This window comes from Trematomus bernacchii, unplaced genomic scaffold (assembly GCF_902827165.1).
Source record: "Trematomus bernacchii unplaced genomic scaffold, fTreBer1.1, whole genome shotgun sequence".
In the NCBI taxonomy this organism is placed as follows: domain Eukaryota; kingdom Metazoa; phylum Chordata; class Actinopteri; order Perciformes; family Nototheniidae; genus Trematomus; species Trematomus bernacchii.
Genome location: NW_022987714.1, coordinates 1228345 through 1244372, shown reverse-complemented (window position 1 = coordinate 1244372; position 16028 = coordinate 1228345). Strand labels below are relative to the sequence as shown.

Sequence of the window (16028 nt, the reverse complement as noted above, 5' to 3'; positions counted from 1 at the left end):
GTTGTGTCTTGTCGCCGAGTTAGTGTATATTGTGTTTGCATATTGAAGCAGAAATGTTTGCCTTCTGTAGGTGGAGGTGATAAAAGGCTAAGATAACAATCCAGTAAACATGTGCTCTCATGTGCTGCTGATGTTAAAGGGAGGTCGACTGTTGAAGGGGCTCTTTGTACAAAAGAAGAAGGATTTCTCTGTTATTAACGGTGCGAGACGATGCATTTTAAGTTACCAAAACACCAACAAAATGGAGGCCATAAGTTAACAATGCTTCACTATTCTGAAACATGGCTTCATAATTAAAGCTGGGCCTTGCTACTGTCTAACACAACATCTGAGAGTAGATCTAGATTCAGTCCCTGGAGGCGGAAGTCCTCTTCACTGCCTCCTTTGTTGTGTAAAGCATCAGTCCATGTCACGAGTGACACAGGACAGGACCACCTGAGACACACTGCATGTGCATCAGCCACATGTTTTCATTAGAGCTGTGAGAAGCTAAACACACTGACTGAAAGACAAAGACATCACACCTGCTCTTCTTATGAGGGGACTGGGCTTATAGGGAACAGTGGTGTTATCTGTTTAAAGTAATGAGGCCTCTTTAAGTACAGGGCTCCCTCATTTTGATTCTGCTTGCAGTGGCCTCTAAAGCTCTTTCCACTGATTGTCCTGAGCTTATTAAAAGGCTTCAGAGTGTTTAAGACAAGAAAACATGCAGACTATTTGTGTTATGTGGACAAAAACCCAGAGGTGCTTACAGTCAGAGGATTTTGAAATGTTTTGAACACTGTACAATGAAGGCTATGCTTAAATCCCGTTAAACCTTGACCTTGTCATAGTCTCAAGGTGTCAACAAACAAGGATTATTGACTGCTTGTGTCAACATGAGTCCACAGTGAATTATCAGGTCTGCATACACATTTATATTTGTTTAGAAACACATTGATATATCTAATAAAAACATTTATATTGGATGTGTTATTATCTCATAAAACAAGAATTTCATGTATCTCATTCAAGCTATTTCAGGCCTTAATGTAACATTTAAAAAAGGTCCCTTGTGACGTGAGACCTGCGCTGTTTTTCCATTTGCTGCAGTGGGTGAGATTATTGCCCCCTCCTGTTTCCCTCTGTGGTTAAATAGCAAAGCCCGCTGCTTCGCGGGTACATATCCCACTTTACATAGCGAGGGTTATTCCACCTGCAAGAAATACATAAAAAGGCGACTAACCGAGCATCACTTTAACATGTACTCAAACAAAAACGAAGGACCACGTAGAGGAAGATCTTTTGACTCCATGAACATTGGTTTAGAAGAAAAACTGCTGAACAATGAGGTAAGACCTTCGATAACAAATATATCATGTTTTCGTGCTACCCGAGAAGGTCAAATTTCTCTCATGTTTTTTTCTTTGACAGAGGTCGTCTTAATGAATAAGCCTTCACTTTCTCGTCAGCGCAGATTAAGTTAAGCTGTTTTGTTATAGTGGGGTTTGCGTCAAAGGGTTAAGAGGTTTAAAGCTGCAAACCTCCAAACTGCATGACATAAAATACGTTTAATGCTCAATATACACCATTCACTGATTTTCCCATGAAGGACAGAAGAGATAAAAGATAAACTGCCAACCAGCAGTGTCTCCATTGCGCGCACGAAAAAGGACGTGACAGGAGACTTATCATTTGAAGGTATACTCACATAAACTTTAAGAACAAAGAGTCTGAGACGAAAACACCCAAACGTGTTTAGTGGCGAACTTGTATTGATATTCAACTTTAAATGAAATGATGTGTTAATTGTTTTTAGGCCTTCGAATTTTATTTGGCCCAAAGGGGAATATAAGGTAAAAAGAGGGACTGTTGTGTTTAGCGATAACGATTTGATAAAACGTCTGTGCGTAAAATCATCTCACTTTGCAGACCTGCGCGCTGCGCTGATTAAACGCTGCCTAATGTCTGGTCAGATCACAACATGCAGGGGGCTAATAATAGGCTTCCCCGCTGTGTAAATGAGATTAAAGTAAGGCGATTCATTGAGACGGACAACTTGTCCGTCTCAATGAATCGCCTTACTTTAATGAACTTGTCCGGGACAAGTTCATCTTCGTTAAACCGAGACGCAAAGTGTTGACCCTGGAGCGTCCATAATGTTTTCAGCAATACTGACAGGGCTCCACCGAAATCTGGCATGCCGCGCTGTCTACACAATACTCGAACGGCGGAATATGGTAGGCAGCATATTAATGAATTTCAACACTGCTTTTCCAAAAGTCAGCATTATCCATTAGGCTGTGTAGATGTTATATTTGGAGAGCCTAAAATGCGCATTACAGGAATAAAGTCTGTCTGAATAACACGACCAAAGTGAACTAGAACACGGTGAAGTCAATCAAACGTGATTAGTTTCTATGAGCTTTTGCCATTTCACAGTCCTGCATCTAAAACGTGATACAGGATTACATTGCGCGTACAGCTATGCCTCAACGTGAGATCGCTGTCCAAGGTGTTGACACACACACACAGGAGAGGGTGGGCAGCCTCACTAATCTCAACCGTGTGTCCAAGTGTATAATGCATTAATGATACCTGTGTCATTAGTATGAATGTAATTTTAGTTATTAATTATTTATTATTAGTTATTAACAGGGGGACACAATATTTAGATACTTGTGCCGCAGTTCTCTGTAGGGATCCCTACTTAATACAGGCTACCTGTTGTGGGTGTTGCATGTCCTTTAAGATGTTCATATTTGATGTTTTGGCTGGCTATAGATGCTCTTAACTCATTTGAAGTTATGGATTCATGTATTCTGTGTTATAATTCTTTCCCATTGCAAGTAAGGTAAAAACCAAATAAGGCAACAGTGTACTTCTCTTTAATTGTACTGATGAAGGGTTAACAAAACTATGCAGCAGGGGAGCATGTTACATTTTGTCCATACATTTGTGGGTGTATTCACATAATGCACAAAAAAGAACCGTTAATTATCAGATGACCAATTTTGGTTGTTAAATGAGGATGATCTCTTGCGGTTACTCAAATGGAAATCTAAGTATTTCATTACTTTTTTCAGATAAACAAATCCACCTTCACAAAAATTGAAGAAAACACTGAAAAAAAGAATACATCAGAGAAAGGGAGAGCTACAATCATCTTTTCCCTCAAGAATGAAGTGGGAGGACTAGTAAAGGCGCTCAAACTCTTCCAGGTGTGGACAAAGTTGTTTCCAGTTCCTTCCTGTGAATTTAAGAATGTATACATTTATTTGGTGTACAGTGCATTAAAGCAAATGTAGATAACTCGAAAATGATTGTCCATGTTTCTTGCAGGAAAACCATGTCAACCTTGTACACATAGAGTCCAGAAAATCCAAAAGACGCAACTCTGAGTTTGAAATCTTTGTGGACTGCGACAGTGACCACGAACAACTGAATGAAATAATCCAGCTGCTTAGTAGCCATGTGAACGTGGTTGATATGGATCCTCCAGATAATTCCTGTATAGAAGAGGAAGGTAAATTAAATCCCGAATATACTGTACTACAAATATGTTACATTAGGCTGTACTATCCGCAAAAAGATACATTTTTATTCTCCCTCTTTTTTCAGATATGTCTAACGTACCTTGGTTTCCAAAGAAGATTTCGGATTTGGACAAGTGTGCAAACCGTGTCCTGATGTACGGTTCTGAGTTGGATGCGGATCATCCGGTATGTCAGCACAATTCAGACAACTGGTTCAATTAAAAAAATGCAAACTTCTTACATTTGCAGCATTCTCTTATCCATCTATGTCTCTCCGCAACAGGGTTTTAAGGACAATGTCTACCGGAAAAGGCGAAAGTACTTTGCTGATCTTGCCATGGCCTACAAACAGTGAGTATATCTTGTATATCCTAATGGTTATTGTGAACATCTGTGAAGTTTTTACTTGATACTCATAGAATTATTCTCTATTGTGGCAGTGGGGATCCCATTTCTCGGATTGAGTTCACAGAGGAAGAAGTGAAGACGTGGGGAGTTGTGTACAGGGAGCTCAACAAGTTGTACCCCACCCACGCCTGCCGGGAATACCTGAAGAACCTGCCACTGTTGTCCAAATACTGTGAATGTAGAGAGGACAACATTCCTCAACTGGAAGATGTGTCACGCTTCCTCAAGGGTACGTTTTTTAAGTTTTGCTTAAAATAATTTAAAATGTAATTTGTATCAATCAATCAATCCACTAATCGTCGCAACTCAAATGTAGTCACTCACTTGTCTGTGTCATTCTCTCAGAGCGCACTGGATTCACCATCAGGCCTGTGGCTGGTTATCTGTCCCCTCGTGACTTCCTCGCTGGTTTGGCCTTCCGCGTTTTCCACTGTACCCAGTATGTGCGGCACAGCTCCGACCCCTTATACACCCCAGAGCCGTGAGTAACATACAGTACTATATTCTAAAATAAGGGATGTCAATGTTTATAAAAGCCTTTGGTCCTAATAGTTTGTCTTAATGTTTAAGGGACACATGCCATGAGCTGCTGGGTCACGTCCCGCTGCTGGCAGAGCCCAGCTTCGCCCAGTTCTCTCAGGAGATCGGTCTCGCTTCCCTCGGGGCCTCAGATGACTCCGTTCAGAAGCTGGCCACAGTGAGTGACACTGATCAATTCAAATTCAATTTCCTATTCACAAATGTATAATCTAATATAATTGTCATATCTGTTTCTGTTTTCTCCACTCTTATGTTACAGTGCTATTTCTTTACGGTGGAGTTTGGCCTATGCAAACAAGAAGGGCAGCTGCGAGCATATGGAGCAGGACTGCTGTCATCTATCAGTGAGCTGAAGGTAAAGCTAGAGTTGTGTTTCGGCAAGAATCTAGCAATACGATATCATGATAAAGGGGTTATAATATTTAATTTTTTCGTATTTTGCGTAAACTGCGTGATATATTCTTGTTGTCAAAATTATAAAATGAAATACACACAACCGTTGAGAAACAATGGAAATGGTACAATGGTTGCAATACCAACACTGTTTTTCTTTTACAGCATGCACTTTCAGGCAAGGCAAGGATAATGCCTTTTGACCCCAAAGTTACATCCAAACAAGAATGCATCATCACAACATTTCAGGATGTGTACTTTGTGTCAGACAGCTTTGAGGAGGCCAAAGTCAAGATGAGGTGAGCTTGGTTTCTCAGTAAGATGTACAGTACATAATGATGTATCTTACACGGATAGATGTACATTATAAAATATTTCCCTCATATCTTTACATGGATGATATTTTGTTTTTTTAGGGAGTTTGCCAAGACCATCAAGCGTCCCTTCACAGTCCGATACAACCCTTACACCCAGAGTGTGGATGTGCTGAAGGACACTCCCAGCATCAACAGCGTGGTGGAGGAGCTTCGGCACGAGCTTGACATCGTCGGTGACGCCCTCAGCCGGCTGAACAAGCAGCTGGGAGTCTGACTGCACATATTTTAAAGTTTATGACCTACAGTCCATCAACGCTCACCGTGTCCCCGCCCCAAGCTGTAGAGATACTTCTGTTGTATCGACTTTCCTCAGTACAATGAATGTGCACTGCTTTTGGCAATAAGCTCTGCTGTCCTCACTGCATGGTATATGGCTTATACAATTTACAGACACACATTAGGTAAGGCTGAAATCAGTAAATTGCACAAACCCAAAGATCTGCTTAACCTGAGAAATAGTTTTGCTTCGGTTTTAAATAGCTCAACAACCGCTTCTGTATTGCAAACAGGCAACGCAACCTTTTAAAACATCCCCAGCTGTGATAAATGCAGATGTGGTTTCCTCATCCAATTGTTAACTCTGTTGTTGTGTAATATCATGTGAATTTTTTGTACTTCTTTCACATTTAACATTTAATCTTCCTCACTTCAGTGATTTGAATAAAATGTACCTTGTTTGTATTCTTTTGGTGTGTCTATCATGTTTCCATTTGTCTGCTGTTGAGGGAAATTATAAAATGTACCTGGTGTTTTCTTGATCGATTAGGACGGACTTGTCCCTTGTTCCATTTCATTTTACAGTGATGATTTGAAATACCTCCTCTTAAAGTGATTATATAGTACTCCTGAAATCAAAACATTATTTTTGTACTGTAAAGAAATATAGACATTATAAGTGGGATATGTATTGAGACAAATAAATAAATGATATGTTCATCGTGTCTTCAGCGTGTGAAATGGTTTTGTTACCTTTTGACTTGGTACTTTTCAATGTCCTCATATTGGTGGTTATGTTATGGATAATGATGGCTGATGATCATCATTGAGATGCAGAATGGCAGCGAGGACACTGATAGTGATGACAATAGTTCAGGTTATAGTTTGTGTAATCTTAATTAAATGTCGAAAGAATAACATCCCATTGTTGCAAGGGTCTTCTATTCAAAGGGGAGTTTCTATTCAAAATAAAAAATAAGATTGGTGATCTACTGTATGTCCCGATTTCCAGGGAATACTTTAGTCTCACTGTTGAAAAATGCTGATAAAATTTGTATTTTTAAAAAGAAAACCATGCAAGTTAAAGCAACATGAGAAATAAGACATACAATTAAGCAAGTTAAAATATAGGTGCAACATTCATTCAATTTTAGCCATAAATATGTATTTTATGTTTTCTTTATTATCTGTTCTCTTTTGATATGTTAAACGTCATTGTAAGATATAAGTTGTCTTTATTATTTACTATGAAATGAGAAGGAAAAAAAACGAGAAACCTCTATCTGCAGCATGGTTCACGACAGTGTCGCAAACCGTGCAGTATACGGTATTTCTCCATGGAAACGAGTTCGAGGACTGAGTTTTGTTTACACTCTTGGGTAAGTTATTTAACTTCACCGTTAAAGGTTTGTTTGATTCAACGTATATTTGATGTATCTAAAATACTCACCAACGACACAGTGACACTAAATTGGGGGACTTTAACGTAGCACTTTTGCTAACGTTAGCTAAACAGTTAGCAAACTAGCTCTAACGTACAAGAGCAGCGACAAGGAACAGCCGTTAAGATTCGGTTAACGTTAAGGCAGGAGTACTGTCGGTCATATTAACACGGTTATCATAATTTGGTGTCCGTCAGGGAGCCAACAGCTACGGCCAGCTGGGACAGGGACATGTGGACGACCAGCCGGAGCCCCGGTTCTCCGACATCACTGCTCTACAACACAAGGCGGTACGGACTCTCACCGGCGGCGGGGGACACTCCGTGGTTATCACCGGTATTTGACCGTTTGCTCCTCAACTGTGCTGTTACTTACTTGCAAGACTGAAACATGTGTTGTGTTGAGCAGAGGTGGAAGAAGTACTCAGATCTTGTTCTTAAGTAAAACTATAACTACTAGTGTAGGAATACTTTGTTACAAGTGCAATTCCTACAATCAAAATGTTACTCAAGTAAAAGTAGAAAAGTATTAGCTTCAAATATACTTAAAGTTCCGAGCAAACTGACTGAAACTGCCCTACTGAGATTATGTTAGGCCATTAAATGACATTAAGTTTGATATCATATCAGTGATATACTGTAGGTATTTGTAGCCAACGGTTAATTTCCAACACCTGTTCACAGGAGGCTTTTAAAAAACAAACAGTACAGGGAGGTCTAGAGAGGGTAATGTTGTTTCTCTTTCAGACATGATGAAAACATTACAGTTGTGCTTCATTTTTAGATCAGTTGGTAAAGATTCCTATAGTTATGCTACTTTAACAGAGAATAATATGTAAGATATTCTGTGTGTTTTTGTGTTGAACAGAGAATGGAGAGGTGTTTGTGTGCGGACAGAATAACAGAGGCCAGCTGGGACTTGGCCACATTGCAGACATCACAACTCTTCAGATCTGCCCCAGCTTGACTCAGAGGGTCTCAAAAGTAGCCTGTGGTTGGGAATTTACAATTTGTCTTACTGGTGAGAACTTTTGTATTTAAGTATGTGTTGATCTCTTACTTGTGCCATAAGGGTAAGTACGGAAGAGGATTAGGGCCACAACCAAATTATTTTATAATTCTGACTTTTTTTCTCAGAATTATGATTTATGATTTTTTTTTTTCAAGTGGCCCTAATCCCCTTCCGTAGGTAAGGGCCATATACGTTTTATGAAAAAAAATATTAGGCATTAGCCAAGTTAAAAATCTAGATATCAGAGCAGCCTTATATGAGTGAGTCTCATGCTGCATTATATAAGAGGGGACCGAGAGAAATAGAAATGCATACAAAGAGATTTATTTTATGTGATAATTTGCAATAGCATATGATCAGTTGGTAAAATGAACGGTTGGATATTTAAAATAATGCAATTAGGTGACAATTTGATAATAAAAAATGTAATGCAAGTAGGTTACAGTAGAGGGCAGTAAGGGGGAACAAGGAACAGTTCTCACAGACCAACAAACTCATCATGCTGCATTCATTTCATAAGAAGGTTACTCTGATAACCAATCTCTCACTTGTAAACACCATTCATGTTAACATCCAGGTTGAAATTACAATTAGGTCATTTATTTACAAGCGCTGACATATCCATCTTGGAACTTCTTAATAATACAGACATGCCTGAAAAAGCACAAAATACAGACTTTCATGTCAGCTATTTACACTTTTCAAGTTAATGCAACCCACATTTTTGGTTTGGAGGGTAATATATTCTGTGTACGTTTTTTTAACCCTCACACAACAGACTCTGCATTGCAACCATACAACTGTGTTCAGTTGTCTAAAGACACACACACACACACACACACACACACACACACACACACACACACACACACACACACACACACACACACACACACACACACACACACACACACACACACACACACACACACACACACACACACACACACACACGACTTAAATGCAGCATGAGACTCACATTCCAAGTGATCGGGTTTGTCCTAAAAGCAGCTATAGCTGGAGGGCTCTCATGCACACTAGCTTCACCCCTCAGGCACCACTTCAGGGAGTTACCCAGAATCCATATCAGGGTGAGGTTAAATATGGGTATGAAAGACAAAACCTAAAACCACCCATCCAAAAATATTGAATATTTCAGTACTTTTTATTTATAAAGATATTCTTTTTTTGTCAAACTGACAGATTCTGGTCGAGTGTTGGCATGTGGCTCCAATGCATTTGGACAACTAGGTGTTGGAAAAGCTGTATCACACTCTGCAGATCTACTGGTTGTTGAGGTGAGCATATGAGCAGTATATATTTTACATATTTAAATCACAATATTACTTTTTTTGCCATACCTTTTATTTAATCAATCCTAAATTAGCAAAAATTGCTACAGACTTACTTAACCTTATGATCAGTTACTAAGCAGATGTTGCTGTGCTTTCAGAGTCTGAAGGATCCAGTAGTGAGTGTAGCAGCAGGACTCAGACATTCATTAGCTGTTACAGGTAAGCTGGCACCAAAACATCATCAGTGTTTTTCATTAAGCAGTCAATCCACACATCCTAATGTTCTGTTCAACCCTCAGTCTCAGGCTGTGTATATCAGTGGGGAACTGGCCTCTGCAGTCACGCTAAGAGAGCACTCAGCCCCCGGCCTGTCCCCCCCCACCTCAGCTCTACGGTGCCCTCTCTGGTACCAGGTGAGTGGTCTACTGAATAGAAATAGTTGATGAAAGGAATGTTTTTATGTATTTCAGTAATGATCGATAAATGTGTCTGTTGCAGGTCTGGATCAGAAGATTGTACACATGGTAACTGCTGGCTTAGCGCACTGTGTGTGCCTCACAGGTATGACACCAGAAATGTAATTAGCCTAAGTACAACCTCTTATGGAGAATGACATTTATATTACCTGGGAAATTGCAGGAAGGAAGTTTGTACCCTCCCAACTTGCTGAAGATTGTTGACACAGACAAGAAACAAACTTTATTTAGCATGTTGAGGTATACAAATAAAGGCTTGATTTGCATTGTGATTTTGATTGTAGGCATTAGGCAGTTCGGCAATGAAGGCAGCAATACATTTTTTACCAAAGACAAAAGAAAACCGCACAGTTCAAGTTAAGTTTGAAAGGGTTTTCTGCAGGTCTTCCAGCAGGGAAAACATTTTATTGATGCATTGGAAGTGTATCATTGTACTTTCTGGACAGAAGCAAGGCTATAATTTAAAAGCAGATATGTAAAGCATTTTGTGCTGTTCTTCCTCAGAGGGAGCATTCAGAGTTTCAGGTTCTACGAGCATGTTGTCCTCAACTTCATGGTCATACATCATGTCTGTCTGTAATTAGTTGAACGGCAACACTCAATTACTGCCTATCTGTGGCTGCTTCTGCTGAGGAAGAATGATGCTTCTCCTGTCGTGTCTGTGCAGAAGACGGAGAATTGTTTCTGTGGGGAAGCAACAAGCATGGCCAGCTGACCTCCACAGAGCCCTTCCTGTCCTCTCCCACTCTGGTGAAGCGATCCCTGCTGGGTGGAGAGAAAGTTGTCCTCGTGTGTAGCGGCTGGACACACATTGTTGCTCAAACAGGTTAAACACAATAACAGATATTATGTTTTCAATGTTCACAGGTTTTTATTGAGATTTAACGGACAGTTGCCATATCTGAACAATGTCCCTATTCATTTCAGAGAGCAGGAGAGTGTACACATGGGGCAGAGGAGATTATGGACAGCTGGGCAGACAAACCTGTCATCACGCAGAGCGGCAGATGACTGGTCCTTCAGCAGGAAGTGGGAACACTGTGGTGAGCCTCCCTGCAGAGGTTAAAGTCCTCTGTGGAGCAACACAGGTACGATTTATCACTATTTTTCACCTCTAAGTCACCTTAAGGCATATGTAGACCGTACATCGTTGTGACTTGATTACTTTAGTCGAGTTCTTACCCTTAAGAACTAATATTGCACTTGAGTATTTAAAGTTTCCGATGCTTTATATTTCCCAACATTATACTTTTTACTAATTTATGTGACAGCTTAAAATACTTTTCAGGTTAATAATGAAAAAAACAAGAGTGATCCTATAAAATAAAACCCACTGTTATAAAGCTAATTAAGCCCCCTAGTGGTATGTAAAATGAGTAAAGTTACTTCTGTCTGCTACATCATTGAAGTGCTGCTTGCATCAATAACAATAATAACCAAATATTGTAACATAAAAATGTAACACTGGGTATGAGTAGGCCTACTGTTACTTCTAAACATTTATCCCACATACACGTATACTAGTTCTTTCAATGGAGGGCTTAACTGGGAACATAGTCTTTTTTAAATTGTGGTATTTATACATTTACTTAAGAAATACGTATCTTAATAATTATTTCACCTGCATATGTTTATTCTTATCAGGTTTGAAGATATACTGTATTGGATCCTATTGTTGTTGCCATCACCCTTGTGGTGTATAAAATAAGTGATTCAGTCCAGCAGGGGGCAACAGAGACCCACAAACAAAGCTGAGGGGGAGCCAAGCCCACTGAGAAAAGCTTCTTAATGTTTTGCATCTCTACATCTATCGTGTAAAGCACACACACAGATTTTCAGAGTACCACTTACATTTAGGGAAGGCGGAGATCTCTTCTCCCACGAGGGCAATTATATGAAAGCATTTTAGGATTGCAGCAGTTTAACTGAAGCCTAAATGGCAGCTATATTGTAGGAGATTGTTTCCTACTTCCTAAGTGGATGTCAGGGAGCAGCTCTAGATCATTTCTCCAATGCACACATGATGCAGCAGCACAGGCGATGTCGAGGCGTAGTCACCTTGCGTGTAAAGCTAAAGGCAAGATGGATTAGCCGCTGGGATTATGAATCTTTCAGTCCAGCGTACAGTGTTGGTCCTCATAACACCGTCTATACACACCCACTGAGTCAATATTTATTAAACTGTCACGTTTTAATGAAGCCTATGAACACTATTGGAGTTACAAATGAAAACCTGTCAGGGGTCCAGGACTCAATGGATTTGTTTTAATGTATGGCTTGCTACAGCTTTATGCTTGATCAAAGACATTGCTTCATCATAGCAGCTTTAAACTGCATTAGCAATGATATATACTCAATTCAGTGACCTTTTATTGCTAGTGACTACGTTTTATCTATCTAAACTGGAATCTAGAGAGCGCCCTCTCCTGTTTCAGGATCATCATTTAATAGTGTGCTCTTAAGAAGGACTGGAATAAATGCCTTGAGGACCGTTGCATTACTAGTGCATTTTATTCTAGCTTTCATGAATGATCCAGGTTTTCTGTCATAGTTTCTGCCCTGCTCTCTGAGAATGCTGTGTGGGGCTTTTATTTACAGAATCTTTTTTTTACCCATGTAATTTGCGTTTCCATGCAGTTCTGAATAAAAGTTGGGAGTCTACTTGTTTAAACATGGAATTTTATTTCAGTTTTGGAGAACATTTGGTTACAAAGCATCTCAGTATCCATGGTGGTAAAGTATTTTGTGAATATAACAATTGTAAAATTGTCTGCTTTTATCTCACATTTTATACAATTCAAATATTTTTCTCCACAGATTGCGTGTGGATCTGAACATAACCTTGCCATTTTAGGTGAGTGTTTAAAAAAAAAAAAAAAAAAATATCCACATGATTTATTGGCGTTTCTTTCCCTTTTTCTTTTGTATGTTCTTTTCAAAATGTGCTCTATTTTCCTGTATCAGAACCTGTCATCTTGCTAGAAACAATATAAGCATAAACATGATAGACAACTGTACTCGAAAAATAAATCAGGGCATCACTCTGAGGAATTAAAGCAGAATGTTTTAAATATACAGTATTGTTTTCAGGATGTGTAAGTGCCTTACACAAGACACTCCACTTTTGTCCTCACATGACTCTGGCTCCTACTAAATAAAAGAGTAGGGAATACATATTGGCTCAAAGGCTGAGTAAGGGAACTGTCTACTTTACAGTTAGACATGTGTGAAATATTAATCCTTCTGCTAATGCTGCGGAGGATTTCTGAGGTCAGCTCTTTGCTCTGTGGCCTTTGCATCAGGAAGTAATTACAGCATGGACAGATGGGTATCATTGACAGAGGCAATGACCCGCACAGGCCTGCAAAAGAGCTGAATTACCCGCAAACATTTACAGGCATGTTTTTCCAGTTCCAGAGTGTTTGGAGAGCGATCTCCCTTTGTCTACATAAGAACAGAACATAGACATCGCAGCTGCTCAAATCCCTTAAATAATACTAAACAAACACAGATGTATATTGGGCTTCCTCTTCCAATTTAAAAATAGATGAAATTAATTTGCGTGTTTTACAGGGTTGCCCAAAGTCTCCCGCTTTTCCATAGTCAGCGACAATCACCAAAGATCTTTTGGAAGTAAAATCTTTTTTCCATAAAATGTTAAACACTGACCCACTTTTTTTACATCAGCCTGAGTATAAGTACCGCAGACGAACACGAAAACACAGGCACTGGGTTCCATTTGAGAGGAAACTCCTGACATTGTTGGTATTGCTGCAGGCAAAGCCCCACTTTAAATATTTGGACCAATTAGAAGAGTTCATTGGAAATTCTTAATGCTGAGTGTCAGTCATTATGGCAGTTCTCACAAAGCATTGCTCTGTGCTTTCAAAAGTTCAGTGATGTGATGAGAAAGCAGAGCTCCTGTGAACCTGTGCCGCACTCTCCTCTCCTCCTCTCCTCCTCTCCTCCTCTCCTCCTGTCTGGAGCGTGGCGGCAGGAGCAATGAAATGGCAAAAAAGGATTGGAAGCAGAGACCTGAGTGCTGCTATTTCTGGTCCTGAAGTAGGTCAGGCGGAAAGGAACGGAGAGCATTGCATGCTGCTCATGATATCTGTTGCCTGCTCAGCCCTTGCCCATTTTCACCTGAGCAAGTGCTCCTCATGTATGAAATTCATCATCGTGGTCAGACGTGGGAGTAAGGCCAAAGACGCTGTGGGCACAGCTCATCCAATCTGAGGAAAGATTTGTTTGTTATGTGAAAATGTTGAACTTAACATGAATGTTAGATCCTGTTCAAACTCATAAGTGTTGTATGATGTAATCCCTGCAGATATTGTTACGATGCTATCGCTAGTTCAGGGGTGAGATTTATTAGTAGTTGAATATAAAACCAAAAGACAGGATTTGTTTACAAGGAAATGTCTTTTGGCTCTAGTGTCTTGTTTTTAATCCTTTTGTTGTGCCGAATATTGTGCAGCACTTGGTTGCCATGGAAACACCAATGTGTATTACTCCAGTCACTGAGTCCATGAATTAAGCACGGCACCAAAACAAGGCTTTCCCCCAGTGAAGCAAACATATCAACACACTTTGCTCACCAGCTAATGGATGTTTACTGAGCAACCTTAATCAAAGATGGATAATACACTTATAAATAGATGCAGTGGCTTCTGTTTGTTATGTACAAGCCATTACTGGTAGATTGTCACACTGACACTAATTGCTGGCAAGATGTCTCAGTCTTTTAACTGGTAAAAGGAAAGCATTTGTCACATGGAGAATCCAAATCTTTCAAGCCCCTGAGAGACGAGCTAGAAAACGCAGAGAGACAAAGAAACCCCACGATGAAAGAAATGAGAAGAAGGCATGAAAGACACACAACTGCAGGACAGGGAAAGCTTGAAGATGTGTTACCCTTGAGAAAGCAAGCTCGCTTCTGTTGCCATGGCAATGGAGCCTATTAGGTAACTGTGTTGCCATGGCACGTGTCTCCTCGGTGATGCAGACCTGACCACACCCACCAACAAGCTCACCAGCTGTGAAGAGCAGTGAGGCTTTGTGCTGCCTGAGTGTCAGTGTTGGGGACAAAAAGAGAAGTAGAAGTGTGTGTGTGTGTGTTTATGTGTGTGTGTGTGTTTATGTGTGGGATATTGCATGCCTTCTGCTTTTTTGTACCCAGCCTTTTTTCTTCAGGCTTCTAATTTTAGGGTGCAGTTCTGCAGCCCTGTCCCCCTCTCCTCCTGTCAGCTCCACTGACCCATGACCCCTCTCCTTTTCAGGGGGGCGTCTCCTCTCCTGGGGCTGGAACGAACATGGGATGTGTGGCGACGGTTCCCAGAGCGACGTCTTTCAGCCGCAGCTCGTCTCTGGTGTCAGACCTCTTCTCATTGGCTGCGGAGCCGGACACTCTATGGCAGTGAGCCCTGTGACGACTGACTCGACTCAAAACTCTGCAACCACCTCAGTAACATCGGAGCAGGAACATTCATTTGGCATATAGCAGAGCAGGATGCCTTTGTGAAGCCAACAAATGATTAGCCTAAGAGCCTTAGAATTTACTTTGACTTTCACCTCCTAAAAGGCTACTTGAGAAGATCAGCCTTCAAACTGCAGTCGTCATAAATAGTGTGGTGTGGCCGGACACCGGCTGAGTTATGTTACATGTGGACACAGGCCATCATTTCTCTGACCAGCCCATCACTTTAATGGACATGATTTGGCCTGATGGCTTTTCAGGACAGGGCCATGCCTAGGCTCCTGGTGCACCTGCATGTCTTCTCTCTAAAGGATGCCGTTATGGCTCATGTGAGGGATGGGCTAGACTGGTGCTCGAGCTCCATCTTTCAATGTCAGCGGTTTTATTGCTGTGATCTTGAGTGTCAGAAGGCACTCAATCTCTGCACTTCATACTGAAAATATCTTGTTCATCACATGATTTACCACTTCCTCATACAGTACATTTTTATTCTGCAACTTTCCATCACCTATTTATTAACTTGGCAGTCTGTGTCATACCCTGTGTGATGCTCTGTTTTGTCTCATTTGCACCACTTTCAAACTCTATTCTTCGGAAATCCCTCTTGGGGGAAATGTGTCCGCTGTATTTGACCCGACCTACATATTTACGAGCTGTGGGCGCCCGCAGTGCAGGGACAAACTAGGTTGAAGCTGTGCAGTAGTAAAGGGCGATGGCTCATTGATGCAATTCATTTAAAGGTTTCTATTTTATCCTCATGATGCAAATTAAACATGAAAAACATCTTTATCACTGAAGCTATGCATTAATGAAAGGTCAATTAATATGCTTGTACCTGGATTAGTTTGAAAAAAATAAATCAGCACTCGTTGAAAAATG

General features: G+C 40.5%; 2 protein-coding genes across 3 annotated transcripts; both read left to right on the top strand.

Annotated features, from left to right (window-relative positions):
- Positions 1 to 1196: 1196 nt before the first annotated feature.
- Positions 1197 to 6139, top strand: tph1a (tryptophan hydroxylase 1 (tryptophan 5-monooxygenase) a). Of its 2 annotated transcripts, XM_034142055.1 has the most exons (11): positions 1208 to 1331; positions 3066 to 3200; positions 3322 to 3505; positions 3601 to 3701; positions 3799 to 3866; positions 3956 to 4152; positions 4269 to 4404; positions 4494 to 4620; positions 4723 to 4818; positions 5022 to 5155; positions 5273 to 6139. In XM_034142055.1, the coding sequence occupies exons 1-11, from the start codon at positions 1242 to 1244 to the stop codon at positions 5445 to 5447; spliced, it is 1443 nt and encodes a 480-aa protein (XP_033997946.1). In that variant the 5' UTR covers positions 1208 to 1241; the 3' UTR covers positions 5448 to 6139. The 2 variants fall into 2 exon arrangements, with proteins under 2 accessions (XP_033997947.1, XP_033997946.1); XM_034142056.1 differs by lacking the exon at positions 3066 to 3200 and having other exon boundaries at positions 1197 to 1331.
- A 600-nt stretch (positions 6140 to 6739) lies between these two features.
- On the top strand, positions 6740 to 16028 carry sergef (secretion regulating guanine nucleotide exchange factor). Its single transcript, XM_034142062.1, is given in 12 exon segments — positions 6740 to 6770; positions 6773 to 6828; positions 7089 to 7227; positions 7759 to 7911; positions 9106 to 9200; positions 9356 to 9416; positions 9497 to 9610; positions 9696 to 9758; positions 10341 to 10499; positions 10601 to 10761; positions 12491 to 12527; positions 14953 to 16028. Coding segments are annotated over 12 exon segments (1290 nt in total). The 3' UTR covers positions 15174 to 16028.